We start from the raw sequence: 14833 nt of genomic DNA on the forward strand, positions 1-14833 counted from the left end.
TAAAAGGGTTACTTAGAATAAGAGACAGAAGGGAACAGAATAAAACATTAGAAAAGTAGGAAGCACTACAGTATCTCTACTGACCTCTTAAGAAAAATTAGACTGAAGGGAGAAGCACTTCAATTTCTTTGCAGATTAGGTAGGATGTAATGGCTAGAGGCAAGGACAACATTTCTGTCGACTCAGAAGGGATAATATCCAGTTTTACAGAGGAAGCAAGTGAGAGGAAATGAGAATGCCTTAGCAGTAAATGTGGTTTTGGATATTACAGCAGCTGTGAAGTTACTGTAGACTACAAATCATGATGATGAAACCTACAAAAACAAAAATTGACATTCTTTTGATGTTGTATTCAAAAGAAAGGGCAGACGATAATGGGATATTTGCATTCTTATGTAGAGTTAAGAGTTACACAAGACCATCAACATTAGCTGACGAGACCTAAGAGTCTTCTGCAAAGGTCACCTTAACAACTGAAGGAGTGTTTAGTTCAGAAACACCATCATCTTATTAAAGCAATGTTTTTATTTGTAAACACGTGTAAGAACTTCAATGAAAAAGTGAGATGAAAAAAAGGAAAAGGAATCTATGTAAGAAACCGTCCATCACCTTTCCCTTGCCTTCAGGCTTTGACCCACGCCAACAGTGGCAGTCCATAAAATGAATAAATTAAAGGGAATTCTCCAAAGTTTACTCATCCATCTAGTTTTGCATTTTACTCAGCAGTTAAGGAAACAAGACCAAAATACTGTAGCAAAAATCCATTTTTTCTTAGTGGACCTACCTGACCCACAAGTCCAAACGCACGATCCAAACTCCTTTGGTCTGTGAATTTTCTTATTTTATTATGTAGCCATCCCAACTCTGCAAGTCTGCCTGTGGTGTCTCTGAGAGATTTGGACAAGCTCACCTACAAAATTAACAGAAACAGTACCTTGTAAGGTGAAGACAAAGCATGCTAACCCCTGTTTCTTCCCTAAAGCCTTTCTCATAAAACAAAAAACATCAAGAATCCTTCATTTTAACTTTTACAGCAGGGACAGTGCCAAAAAAAAAAAAAATCAGGTATCTATATAATTAGCATTAAATATATGCATATAACCCATGAGAAAAGAAAAATAAGAAAATAGAAAAATAATTAGTTACTGCTACATTAAAAATAAATCTTTAATAGAATATAAATAACCAAATTCCAGAGTAGGTATCAGAAACCAAAACTTATAAAATGAATTAAGTTAGATCCACCAGTAACAGCTTTTGCATGACATTTAATCATGTGCATCTGAGGTTTTCTAGATTGTTTCTACTTTTCTTTTAGCAAGCGTATCACTTCATGCTGTAAGCTTGCCTTAGTTCCTTTTAGCCTATTTAACTACTACTATTCTTTCTCAAAACAACACATTTCTTCCTTCAGATCACCAGCACTAAAGGTGCTGCCTTAGCCTCTAGTTCTTGTTTGAGATGTGCTTCTACCCCATTTTGTCATGTTACCCAGGAAGACATGTAATCAAGTTTTTAAAATTTTGACAAATGAAAACAAAGAATATGACTTATCCATTAGGCAAAGAGGCAGAGATCGACTTTTGCCCACAACCCTTTGGGCTCATCTTATCTTTACTGAGAATTTTGATTTTGAGAGCCATCTGGAACTGTCCAAACACAATCTAGGAAGAGCACCAACAAACTAACAAACTGATGAACATCTAGCTTACTCATTACACTTCTTAGGTAGTAGCAGAACAGAAACATCCCCCAAGAGAAAAATCAGCTACAGAAAGAGATAGCTCGTGTGGAGTTAAACCAGGCATCACCACTTGGGAGTAAGACCAAGAGTCAGTCCTCAGCTCTCTTGTTTAGCCATACTCAGCTTTAACTGCTTCAACAATTTCTAAAGAATAAATTCAAGCCCAAACAAGTATGGTTCAACACAGACAGAAATGCTGTCGGCTGCTAACACATTCAATAAGGACTATTTAGAATTCTACAGTTAGAGAGGTTGGCAAGCATTAAGCACAATTACACATCCGCTGAAATCAAATGAGGAACAAGCAAAATTGGCTTAGTGTTATTACATTTGTATCTGTCAGATCTAATCAGAAGCTTTCAGCTTATATAGTGCAGAATGTCATCAACAGATCTAATATTAAGGCTGACACTAGAAAATATTCAAGAATCAACAGCACGGCAAGTATATTACTTTCTGGAAAAAGACTGCATGTTACAAACATTTTTAAATTCTATTTAAATAGAATAAATTCTATTTAAAAATGTTTGTAACATGCTTTCATTCTCTGTTCAGACAAACTCTGCAGCTGTGGGAAAGAGTTATGTTTTAACTTTCTTTTTTCCTAACATGCAGTCAGCATAACTAGAGTAGGTATGAACTTGCTGCTCCTTGACTAAGTACCAGCTGCAGCTCTACTCTGTCAATTCAGTCTTCACTGTGGCTCAGTATAAGTGCCAACAAAGAAGAACTGAGGGAAGACAACTGACTCCACAATAAAAACAAAGACACAAAGCTCTAAAACAGCATTACTGACCACAAAAAGGACTTGAATAATCAAACTCCCTGTATTAACAGAATTAGGGGTTTGAAGTAACACAGTTTTTCACCTCAAACTACCCTGTCTGATGTGGAATTCATGCAGAAAAGTGGTGAAATCCATAGCACTAATTTTATAATCACTTACTACATTTTCTCCATGGTCCCCTGGAAAAACCTATTACCCATCTTTCCTTTGCCATATTTAATCTAAATTAGATATGAAACGTAATTATCAGAGTGCAGGAGATGAGGAATTACAAATTTTGCAGCATCTGCAGGTTTAAAACATGATATCCTTAATAATCAATTTATTAATGAGATTTAAATGAATCATTCCCATAAGCAGCCTTAAATTACAAACCTATGGGAGAACAATTATATATGTAACTTCTTTCTATTATTACAGAGAAAAAAAAAGAAGAGACAGTTCAGATACCATCAATGTTAACATAAGTCTGTTGTGCACTTGGACATGAAATGGCCAAGATGTAGTTCCCAACAATTTTACAGTCGTGCTGTATTTTACTAGTATAAAGCTCTTAATGCAAGTGAAAATTGGAGACATCTTATTTCCATTTCAGCAAGAACACAAAAAGCAGTTAGTGAGCTGAAATTGAATTGCGGTGCAGTACCCTCTACATACTGAATAAGATGTTAAAGCAACTAGACCTCATCTGAACTCCTGAAACTTATAATCAGGTCCATAAGGCCAAGTGGCTGGCTAGTATCTACTACATATCACCAGCTGTTGGAGCAATGAAAATGTGGTCAAAAGCCTTTATCTACTCTACATTAATTTTTTATACACTGAGGAGGGCAAATAGTGATAAAAGTCCTCAAATTAAGCCATAACTTAGAAGTCTTTGTAGTGGCTTAATATTTTGTGTCTATCTTGGTAGTTAGAAATTGTTGGCCTGGTACTACCTCTGAACAACTTAGAAAATGCAGGTTTCTTTTGGGAACTCAGTTCAGCCATTATCTTTAAATTTCTATTGGTACATATGTGTTGCTCTTTAATACAGAAACACAAAAAACTTTCAGTCCTCACTTGGACAACTGTTCCTCAATCTTGATCATTCAACCAGCAGCCAGGAGAAAGCAGTCAAAAATATTTCCAAAGTCTTGATTTTACTGTATTTTTTTTCACTTTGCAACTCTGATACACTTACTCAGGGTAATAACGACACTTTGTGTGTCTATTTCTGAGCATGTGTTAAAATTTATAGTAAGCAATATGCTATCAGTAATAGACATGTTCTTTCAAACATGACACAAAAAACTAGAATCCCATGTCTTTGCCACTGTATGTAGAATAGGAAATAGGCAAAAATCCACATGGTCTTGAACCATCTGAGTTTCCTCCTCCTCCAAAAAAAAAAAAAAAAACCCACCCCAAAACAACAAGCAAAAATGCAAAACATGAATTTCACTCCATACTGCCCCTGCATTCTTTCGATGGTGACTTTCCCTCTTTCCAAGAACTTGGTTTGACTGAAAACAGAAGATTGCTTAATAATACTTGAAAATACTCTGTTAAAATAAAAAATTAAAAAAATAAATTAAAAAAAAAGGGAAGAGAAAGGGCAAGAAGACTTATGTTAATGTTTTAATTACATGTTTTTAATGGCTATTCTTCCCTTACACATCTGTCTTCTCACATACAAAACACAAGTCCCCATACAGTACCTTCCCCTCAACTTTATAGCAATTTTCAGAATTGTACATTTTGATGTTTTTGCCATCTATTCCCTGGAAGACGTACAAAACATCTCTTAAAAGATTTGCTTCAGTTATCTCAACAGAGCCTGGAAAGGAGAAAAAAAAAAAAAAAGAATGTTTAGATTTGCCAGGATCATTAAATTAAATTTGATCAGAACTTCAAAACTTTATGCAGATGCTTAACCAAAACCACAAAAAAAAACAAACTTGCAAAAAAAACCAAAGTATTTTTTAAAAGACATTTTAATCCAACAAAGTGAAAGGAAAGCCAAGAACTCCAAAAACTCTCCAATACCTGCATTAGGTCAGCTAGCATGTCATATTTTAATGAACTCTTCAGCAAGTTTTATACTTGTTATCATTTCTGATGCAATCAACACTGCAAGTTCTGAAGTAAGCTTTATAATAACTTCACCTTTCTTAAGCAGAACAGTTAAAAGTTTTCAAATGGGTCTTACAAAATCATCTCTTCTACACATAGCTCAGAGAATATCAGAGTAAATTCACATAGAGTTTTTTGTTCAAAAGTGTCTTGAAATGTTGAATGGTACTGTTCAGTATAAAAAGGAATCAGTCTTTCAGCTGCATAACAGCTACAAAGTTCACCAACAGAAAACAGTATTGTTTCTGAATCACTGATCTAGTAAAGCTCTTGCTATCCCAGCATTCTCATGAGCTGGCTCATACCTACAGCTGGAGGTTAGATTACTCTTGAGATTTAAAGGAAATAAAAGATTGATTAAGATGTTATGCAGGTCATTGAAACTATTCCCACCTCTTCTGGGCTATAAAGCATCATTATAGAAAGCATCTTTTCTTGACTTCACTTAAATATAACAAGAATGAGGCAGTTTCAACTATTCAGACCATCCAGAAACTGAGATGTTACAACACGCTTCTCCCAGATTTGATGGCACTCTTACTCTCATCAATCTACCTCTCAAATAGATCCACACACCCAGCAAACAACTTCAAAAGAAAAATAACTTTTTAATGAGTGAAATGATATTCACAGAAATACATATTGAAAACAGCCTTTCATACTCTGAGTACAGTTCTACTACTTCAGAAAGTTACTATACGTAAAAGAACTGTTGGTCCTTATATATCTGTTCCATAACCAAGAATTGTTGACCAGCTCAATGAAACAAGACTCTACAGTTCCTTGTAGCAATCACTACAGCAAAAATAAGAGGCTGGGCTACATCTGTGAGAGGAAAATGTGTGTCTATTCTCTTCCACATCAACAGTACTGCTAACTTGGTTTCAGTTGCCAAATCTCACTATCATCTACAACAGCGCAACTCTGCTTGTACTATTTGCTCAGTGTTGTGTTAGCAGTTAAAAATTTAGCTGTTTTAACATATTTGAAAAATTCCACAGAGGCTGGTAGATAGACTGTTTTTTTTAGCTTGTTACTGTTCTTATTTACAGAACAATTATTAAACAAAAAAATATATTTTTTTGCTAGAGAGCAACAGTAACGTAGGATCACATCTACTATTACCTCTCCTACTCAGCAAAATCTCCTATTTTTATAGCAAAAGTAAAGTGGGTTGAAACTTCCACAGCAATTGCTGCAGAGATGATCTGCTAAACAATTTATCCTTAGCTGCACTTCTGTAAATTCAGGATACATCCTTTAGACATCACTGTCAAGTTTACAGCCATTTAAAGGATGAAACTGGTAAAATATATCTGTTTTTAATTTCATTGATAATAATTAACGGTAATTTCTTTAAATACAATCACTGTACTAATTAAAAAAAAAGGTTTTGCACATTTCCAAATTTTAAATAACAGAATCACAAATGACTTTATGTTTTTCAGCAAGTTCTATTAGTCGATCTGCTGTTCTGATTTCCCAAAAGCATATAATCTTTTCATCAGCACTAAAATGACCAAGAACACAGCCATAATCAATTGATTCTGACAAACACTGCAGGAAAAACACCATCTTGTAAGATCAAAACATGTTATAAACCAAATATGGCAAAAACAAATTCTAGACTGTCAGGGATTGGAAGGGACTTTGAAAGATAGACCACCCTACTGCATACGTACTTCTATCCTTCTATAAAATACATTTTAGAAAAGCTCCTTGTAACACTCAACATGCCATAAGACTATTTCCAAAACATTTAAAAATGCTGGTAGCTATTAATAACAAAATTATTTCAACTGTAGAAAGTTAACTTTAACAAATGCATCTGTACTTACCAGTTGTATCTCCTTCTCGCCTTGACCTTGGTACACCACGTGAGATAGCATTTGAAAAGCCTTTTGAGGTAGTGCTTTGTAAAGAAGGCTGGCTTGCAGTTAAAGCCCATGCAAGACGTGACCCTAATTGCTGACGGAGGCAATTTTCAACACCTGGACCTTGATAGGATTGTCTAAAAGGACAAAGGAAAGAAATATCTTCAAAACTTTGACTCTGTACCCATCAACTAGATTGGGATATGCAAATATATATAATAATGCAAATAATAAATATGCACTGAGCTTAAGGGCAAGGAACACCTTTACTCCCCCACTCGCTGTGCCACAACTCATGGTAAGGCCATGCATAGTATTTAACTTGATTGTAACTAACGATCAAGAACAAAGTCTGGAAAACTTAGCAACTGTTTTGTTCGGCACTTCTAATGCCTTGACAGTACAACACTGAATTCAACCTGTTATGGTTCAACAAGAATGTACATCAAGAAACAAAGGGTGAAATATATAAAGTACAGGACGAATGATGGTGACAGAAAATCCGGATTGGGTTACCCAGCTAACAAGCTACACACTTAAGGAGAGAACAATGAAATTGTAAAATGGTCAGACCAAGAATAGGCCAGGAACAGCACAGATTTTGATTATATTCTTAAGCAGGTAGACAGATGAAATAACCTCGTTGACATACATTCCTATACTGCACCAGGATCACAGAATGGTGAAAATTAGAAGGGATTTCTGGACGTACTACTTAAACCCTACTACTTAAAGCATGGTCAAGTAGAGGAGGCTGACTGGGTCCTTGTCCTAGTCAGGTATGCTCCCCTAGTCAGGTAATGACGCACTGGTAAGGGCCCCATGAATCTTCTCTTCTCCAGCCTGAACAGCCTCAGCTCTCTCAACCTCTCCTCACGTGTAAAGTGCTCCTTTGTTTTGCAGTCTCTGTCCCAGACTCACTCTAATACTTTAATACCTTCTGTAATGGGCCACCCAGAACCTAGCTCTCCAACTGCATCCTTACCTGTAGCTCTCCACCTACATCCTTACCAATGCTGAGTGGAAAGGATCACACCACTCAGCCCACTGGTAATGCTCCTTCTAATGCAGCCAGGAAACTGGCCTCCTTTGCTGCACACTGCACTTACTTTCAACTTTTTGTTTCACTAGGACCCCCAGGGCCATTGCTGCTAAGCTGCTTTGCAGCCAGTCAGCAGCCAGTTGGCCCCCAGCAAGTCTTGCTGCAAGCATTGTGTTTCCCTTTGCTGAACTCCAGGAGGATCTTGTCAGACTATTTCTGGAGCCATTCAGGTCTCTCTGAATGGTACTTGATTCACCTGTTTAATCAACTACTCCATTTTGTATAATCTTGCAAATAATCTTCTTTCTCAACACTGAACAGACCCAGGACTCTCAGCCTCAACTCATAAGGGAGGTGTTCCACACCCTTTATTATCTCTCTTTCAAGGAAATCCCTGTCTTTTTTGTACCAGGGAGCCCAGAACTGGACTGAATACTCCAGGTGAAGCCTCACCAGGGCAGAGTAGAGGGGAAGGATCACCTCTCTTGAACTGCTGGCCACACTCTTTTTAATGCACCCAGGATCCCATTGGCCTTCTTGGCCACCAGAGCACACTGCTAACTCATCATCACACAAGGTGAGCTTTAGCTTTCCCTGCACACACAGACAATGCTTTCAGATTGTTTTCAGGGTCACCTGCCACTCCTTCAATCTTCTGTGTGTTTTCTGAACTTAGGATTTTTTTTTTCTTTTTTTTTTTATGTCTGAGGTTTTTTTGCAGGAGCACCTTGTTGAACCATGCAGGGCTTTTGCCATCTCTGCTTGGTTCCTTGTCAAGGTGACCATTCTTGAGCTTGAAGGAAGAGATTCTCAAAAATCAAACAGTCCTATTGAATCTCTCTTTCTCTAGGGGTATCTCTCATGCAATTCTTCCAAGCAGACCCCAGAAGTGGTTAAGAGTCTCCTCTCCTGAAGTCCAGGGCTAGTACCCCACTGTGCCCTGATTCCTCCCCTCCAGGATCCAGAACTCTACTGCATGGTCACTGCAGCCAAGTACATCCCCAACCACTTCTTCATTGTCTTTAAAAAATAGTCAGGTCCAGCAAAGCATCTCTTCTCATCAGCACCTTGATCACCCGTGTCAGAAAGCTATCTTCAATACACTCCAGAAGTTTCTGGAGAAAACAACTCCTGGGGTTGTTTGCTCCGCACTGAACACCCCTTCCATTAGATACTGGGGTGGTTAAAGCCCTCCATGATCTACAGATCTTCCAGATGTCTGAAGAAGGTCTTATCTACTTTTCATGATGAGACTGTCTATAGAAGACACTTACCACACCAGGCATGTCCAACCTGCAGCCTGTTCCTTGCTACCACATCACCACAGTGGCAGCTCTGCCTATCCAAGTGGCCTGGGACGCAGGGAGGGTGCAGTACAGTGCTGACTCTGCCTTTCACACCCACAGCACACGTGCAATCACAGTGAACCTTATGCATATTACACAGTACGTGCCTGTGCCACTGGTTGATTAAAATGCAGTGGCTGCCAGTAATAATAACTCAAGCTGCCTAACGCTGTCTCTAAAGAAAACTGAACTCTCCCACAAAAGGCATGGAAAAAGGAAGAGTGTTAAAAAAATGGACAGAAGAGTGCTTTTTTGTCAAGACAATCTGGCACTCCACTAAATTCACAAGGATAGCAGGTCAGTTTTCAAAGATGATAATTTGAAAACAGATTACATGCTTTACAATGGATTGAGAGTACCGAAGTACATACATGACTCAACTTGTGACTATTACTAGAGGTACTGATTACGAATATGATGTCACTGAAGAAAAGCAAAGACACAGTAAGACTCCTGATTTGAATGAAGCAGTATAAAAATAAATTAAAGCAATATTCTTTAACCTTTGTCAATGAATCTGGTATGGCTACTGACGGTACTCTAGTGATGAATGGTTAAAAAAAAAAAACACAACCAAACATCTAAGGGACTGAATCATTGCCACTTCCAGGAGTCTCCTAAAAGCATGGATGCTGATTATAGGGGCATCATTTACTTTTCGGAAGGAAAGTGGCTAAGTCAGAGTAAGATGATAAGATTTTGTAACCTGCAAAATGAAATCAACGTTTTTAAGGAATCACAAAGAAAATGAGTGCCAAAGCTTAAAGATGAAAAATAGATGAAGGATTTTGCATTTTTTGTGGACTTGACTGCTCCTTTAAATGAGTTTAACACTCACCTTCAAGGTGAAAGTCGGCCTATCTGTGCTATGTTTCAAACCACAACAGCATTTGAAATGAAACTTAAGTTACAGCAATCACAAACAGATTCATCTTGGTATGAACAGACAGTTAAACCACTGATTAATGGTAGGTTTGCTCTCTGCAGGAAATCTTTAGAACAACTGGTCATGAGTTGTTCCCCCTGCCCCTCCACCCCCCTGAAATAACGTCTTCTGAAAAAACTCTATCCAAGTATTTATGAGTACTAAAAACAGTGTCAGACTTGATTCAATATGCAGTGGAATTCTAATATTTGCCTCACTCAAACTACTAAAAAAATAAGTAACAGTAAGTTAGAATCATAAAACATAAAACAGTACATGATGGAAAGGATCTCTGAATATCAGTAGGTCCAACCTTTCATGAGAAAAGGGAGCCCTTATGAGATTACTAAGTACCTTGTTTAATTGCATATTGAAAACTAAGTGATGGGGATTCTACCACATCCCTAGGCAGGCTATTCCAGTGATTGATTGTTCTCATCTTCAAATCAAAAATCAAAATCCCCCCAGAGCAACTCAGATCAGCAGCCTGAAGTCTTCTCCATGAGAGAGCCTCCATCCCCTTTGAAGCCACCCTTTAAGTACTGGAACGCTGTGATGAGGTCACAACCAAGCCCTCTCTTCTCCAAGGTGAAGAGATCTCACTCCTTCAGTCTTCCTCATAAGGCAGTTCCTCCAGCCTTTTGTTCATCTTTATGGATCCTATCTAGTCTGTTCACATAGGTTCCAGAGCTGGACACATTCCTCTGGGTGCAGCCTGACAAGCAGAGTAGAGTGGGATGATCACATCTGCCTCTGTTGGTAATGGCCCTGAAGAGGCAGTCCAGATCTGATTTGTCTTCATTGCTGCAGCAGCACACCGATGACTCACGTTCATCTTACTGTCCACCAGGACCCCACAGGTCCTTTTCAGAAAAGCTGCCTCCTAACCACTCACATCAAAGAGCCTCCAGGCTCTTTGGTTATGCCATCCCAGGTGCAGAACATTGCGCTTGTCTTTGCAAGATTTTGTATGGTTCTTGCTTGCCTCCTCTTCCAAAAGATGCTTCTCCTTTCTGATGTGTTCACTTCAACATCCAGCTTAGCATCATCACTGGACCTCCCGAGAGAGCTCTCAATCCCATCATCCATATCATTTCTGAAGATACTGAATCATGGGGGCCACTATCTGTCCCTGGGGAATGCTACCTGTGACAGGCTGCCAGCCTGAGTTATAAACAAAAACCACTAAACATACATTGTACACCACTGCAGTTTGTTAACTAACTTCCTATCAACCTCAGACTATCCATCTGTATGTTGGCAGACAAGAAGATTACTTAACATCTTTCCTTTCACATCTTTTCCAGTATTTGAATAAGACCAATGAGCTACTGAACATACTAATTAATCACTTTTAATTATAGACAAAACGCTGCAATTTAAAGATGCAAGTTTGGAAGCACTGATAACCAGGGAAAGTGAAGGAACCAGTACTACAAATAATTATCAAAATTAAGTCTGCACTGTGATGTCTGACATCTGCAATTACATACCTATGCAAAAGCAAAGTCTGACTGCAAAGCACTTGCCATCAGCCTGAAGAGCTGTTTAGAACATCCGTGGGCATTTGCTGTTCACGGCTGGTCACAATTATATCCTCTGACAGGCATTTTCAACACCACAGTATCAACAGTGCTGCTAAGCCACAAAACCTAATGAAGGCTACAGCAATAAACCTTAACAGTGGAGTAATGTAAATACACTGATTTAAAAACTTAAGAGTATGCCTGAATCAGGTTCTTGCTTGTTAACACAGAAGATTGTGTTATCTGAAACTATACACTTTCATTACAAATAAGCACTCAGAAGAGCTTGTTCTTCTATTATATTGACTAGGAAAAACTAGGTTAAACTGTCTGCCATTGAATCTTTCCCCTCCCTTCCTCTTCCTGTGAAGGTTAACTCCTCAGCCCAACCTCCATAAATCTATCATCACTACAAACTATGATATGGGGAAAGGTAAATTTTTGGTACAACTCTCTGTTCCCCAAAAAGCTGTTCTTATGAATGTTTGCATACTAATTAGAAGCTAGAAGCCAATCTTGGCAGCATATCATTTATCAGATGTCCAAGGATGCTAAAACCACTTAAAGGATTCCTGCTGACATTGATCTAAATATGGAGTTTTTATTGTCATAAATATAGATAGGCCATTACTTCTAAGACCTTGGTAAAAACAATACTGCTCGTAACCATTGGGTAAGACATTAACAAAAATCCTTGTCAGTTATGAAGTTTACTTTTAAAAAAACAAAAACACACTACAATTTGTAATAGCAATGGAATTGGTTATATAACCACCTAAAGATTAAAGCATACATTTCTCAAGATAGAAGAGGACTTCTTCCACTCTCTTTTCATCTTAATAAGGAATCAAATAGAGACCCTTATTTGCAAGGGAAATATCACTTCCCCTTGCAACCCAGGGGAAGAGATATTTCAGTAGTCTCTAATTTCTTCTCTAGCTAGCTGTATGAGTCATCAAAAGGGGTCTGAAAGATTTGCTAGTCTTGGAAATCTCAGAACTGAACTGCACATCTTTAACAAATTTTCTAGAATTCTTGTGCCTTTCATCCAATCAAATGAAAGAACATTCCAATGAATTAAACCATAAGAGATAAAGCAAAAAAAAAAAAAAGAAAATACCAGTGGTGTTACACATGGAAGAATAAATTTGGTCACTGGTCAAATACTGTACAAAAGAAAGAAGAAATATTACAAGTATTAAGATTAGAGTCCCACTCAACACAGAAGGAACTAGCCTATACATTCTGCTGCCAACAAACTTGTAGGTTACCAACAAAACAGAATTTGCAGCCAAAGGACACCGGCACAGACATCTCAGTAACTGCAGGAATCAAATAAGACATCACTTCTTTTGAGAAGAGTTCCACTGCTATTTCTAATTATCTTGGAAGTATCCAATGAGCGTTTTCTATTTATTATGGAAAACATCAGAAATGAACGTGCAATCATAACAGTAAACAATATCTGCAAAAATGAACCTTTTAGAAAAGCTTTCCTTCATCTATCAGTGATGTGTAATATCTATTTAGTCAGCCTAGCTCACTGACATTATGCAAAATAGCTCAATATTTCCAGTTTTAGTTAGTCTGGTTGGGGTGGAGCTTATTTTCTTCATAGTGGTGCTGTGTTATGGATTTATGCTAGTCAAATCTAATTAACACTAATGTTTTGACTGTTACCAAGAAAACTTGCACAGCATTAAGGATAATGAAAATGAGGAACCCAAACCAGCTAAAGGTATATTTCATGTAACAACATATGCTGAGCAAGCAAAGATGAGGAGAAAAAAGAAGCAACATTGCTAGTCTTGTGGTTTGTCTTCTCAAGGTACCGTTACCTACTTTGCAGAAAATGGCTAAGTCTCCCACTGGGAAGTATTAAATAAATCTCTTATTTTGCTCAGCTGGAATGTACGGCTTTGATTCACATGTTAAACTGCCTTTATTTCAACCCACAACTTGTCCTCTTGTGAGGAGTGAGGGCTGCGAGTAAGCAACTCGGTGAGTCCTTATCTGGTGTAGCAGATCAATCCAACACATCAGGATGAAAAGTAGAAAGCAGCTTTGTCTCCTTCAGTTTCTCCATTGCTTCCTGCTGTGTGTACATAACACATGCAAGAAGTCACCGAACAGCTCAAATTCCTGCTGTGAGGTTCAGAGACATAGACTGACTAAAAGGTCAGTCTACTTTTTAATCTAACACTAAATGAAACAGTCATGGCTTTTTCAGTACTAATATTTTGCGGAGTGGTACCTTCTCTGAAGAGATGCCAGTCTCACTAGTCTGTTCAGCTATGCACTGGACAGTACAAGTGTAACAACCAGGAAAGATATATGCATTTCCAGCTGGAACTTTAGGCACAGGTAGACAAGAACAACCAAGGAAACTGGTACACTCAAGATGCAATGTTGCTTTAGTATAGCATCCAAATCGCTGAGAACATGCCCCTATGAGTCAGATCAACCACTTGAAAATGGTCAACATCAGGTTTACAACTTCAACATTAGCAGAGGAACACTAACTTTGTAAAATGAACTTGCCTGAGAAAAATTCCAAGTTTTGCTTTTGTTTTTGACTTTTTTTTTTTTTTTTACAGAAGAAAAATAAAGGTAGTTTTAATCAGAAAACTAAGAAATTTAGGACAAGGTTAGAATTCAAGAGTAGCTCCAGTAAAACATTAGCCATGCAGCAGGCATGTGGGCTTACAAATGAATACACTTGGCCAGCCAATTACAGTTTCAGATGGTCATATGACAGCATCTGACATTCAGAAGCATTCAACTGAAAAACTCTTCCACCTACAGAGGAATTCCCAATGGCTGCAACTGGAGAGGGGGAAACCAAAAATAAACAAAAAAAACCCTAGAAAAGGAAGAAAGCACAGCTCATTGCTGGTCTTTGCTAAGCCTATTTATCAAATAGAAAGGCTCAATTTACCCTGGAAGGAGTGACTGTGGAGTTGGTGTTGGGCCATTTAGGGCATACAAGTTGATGCTGTTGATCCCGCTGCTCCCCATGCTGCCAGAACTCTGGGCAGACTGAGCACTGCGGTCTTGGTAATTCAGTGGAAGGCTTTGAGGTCTGGCATAGTAATAGGGAGTTGAGTGAGCATCCCGTGGCAATGCTTGAGCAAAAAGTGTGGCATAACTTGACACCTGAAAATAAAGTGATTAGGAAAAAGGAAAGCTGTATGAGTTGTTGTAAGTCATACCTTAACTGTACTGTAATATTTAAGAACACAAAAAATAATTGAAGATCATGATTATGCAAAGAAAATAATTTTGCTACATTAAGACAAAGAGTGAGTCCCTGACCATAAGGGAAAGTCTCTTTAGAAATACAGCTTATTTCTGCCTGTAAATTGTCATTAGCAATAGCTGCAAAAGCACTTCAATGCAGTGCTGCAAGAAGGAATTTTCCTCTTCTGACTCCATTTAAAACTTACTAGCACATGAACAGACATTATAACACCA

At 38.0% G+C, this 14833-nt stretch overlaps 1 protein-coding gene across 2 annotated transcripts in view; it reads right to left on the reverse strand.

Annotated features, from left to right (window-relative positions):
• Positions 1–14833, reverse strand: part of TUBGCP3 (tubulin gamma complex component 3) — a 45569-nt gene that overhangs the window by 19514 nt on the left and 11222 nt on the right. For both annotated transcript variants that reach the window (XM_065741058.1, XM_065741057.1), the window contains exons 5-8: positions 14298–14515; positions 6485–6657; positions 4232–4350; positions 785–910 (exon numbers count right to left, since the gene is read on the reverse strand). In XM_065741058.1, coding sequence (XP_065597130.1) covers positions 785–910; positions 4232–4350; positions 6485–6657; positions 14298–14515 — 636 coding nt within the window. The remainder of the gene's footprint in view (positions 1–784; positions 911–4231; positions 4351–6484; positions 6658–14297; positions 14516–14833) is intronic.

Source organism: Cyrtonyx montezumae, unplaced genomic scaffold (assembly GCF_038088225.1).
Source record: "Cyrtonyx montezumae isolate F1298 unplaced genomic scaffold, pur_monq_1.0 scaffold_3, whole genome shotgun sequence".
In the NCBI taxonomy this organism is placed as follows: domain Eukaryota; kingdom Metazoa; phylum Chordata; class Aves; order Galliformes; family Odontophoridae; genus Cyrtonyx; species Cyrtonyx montezumae.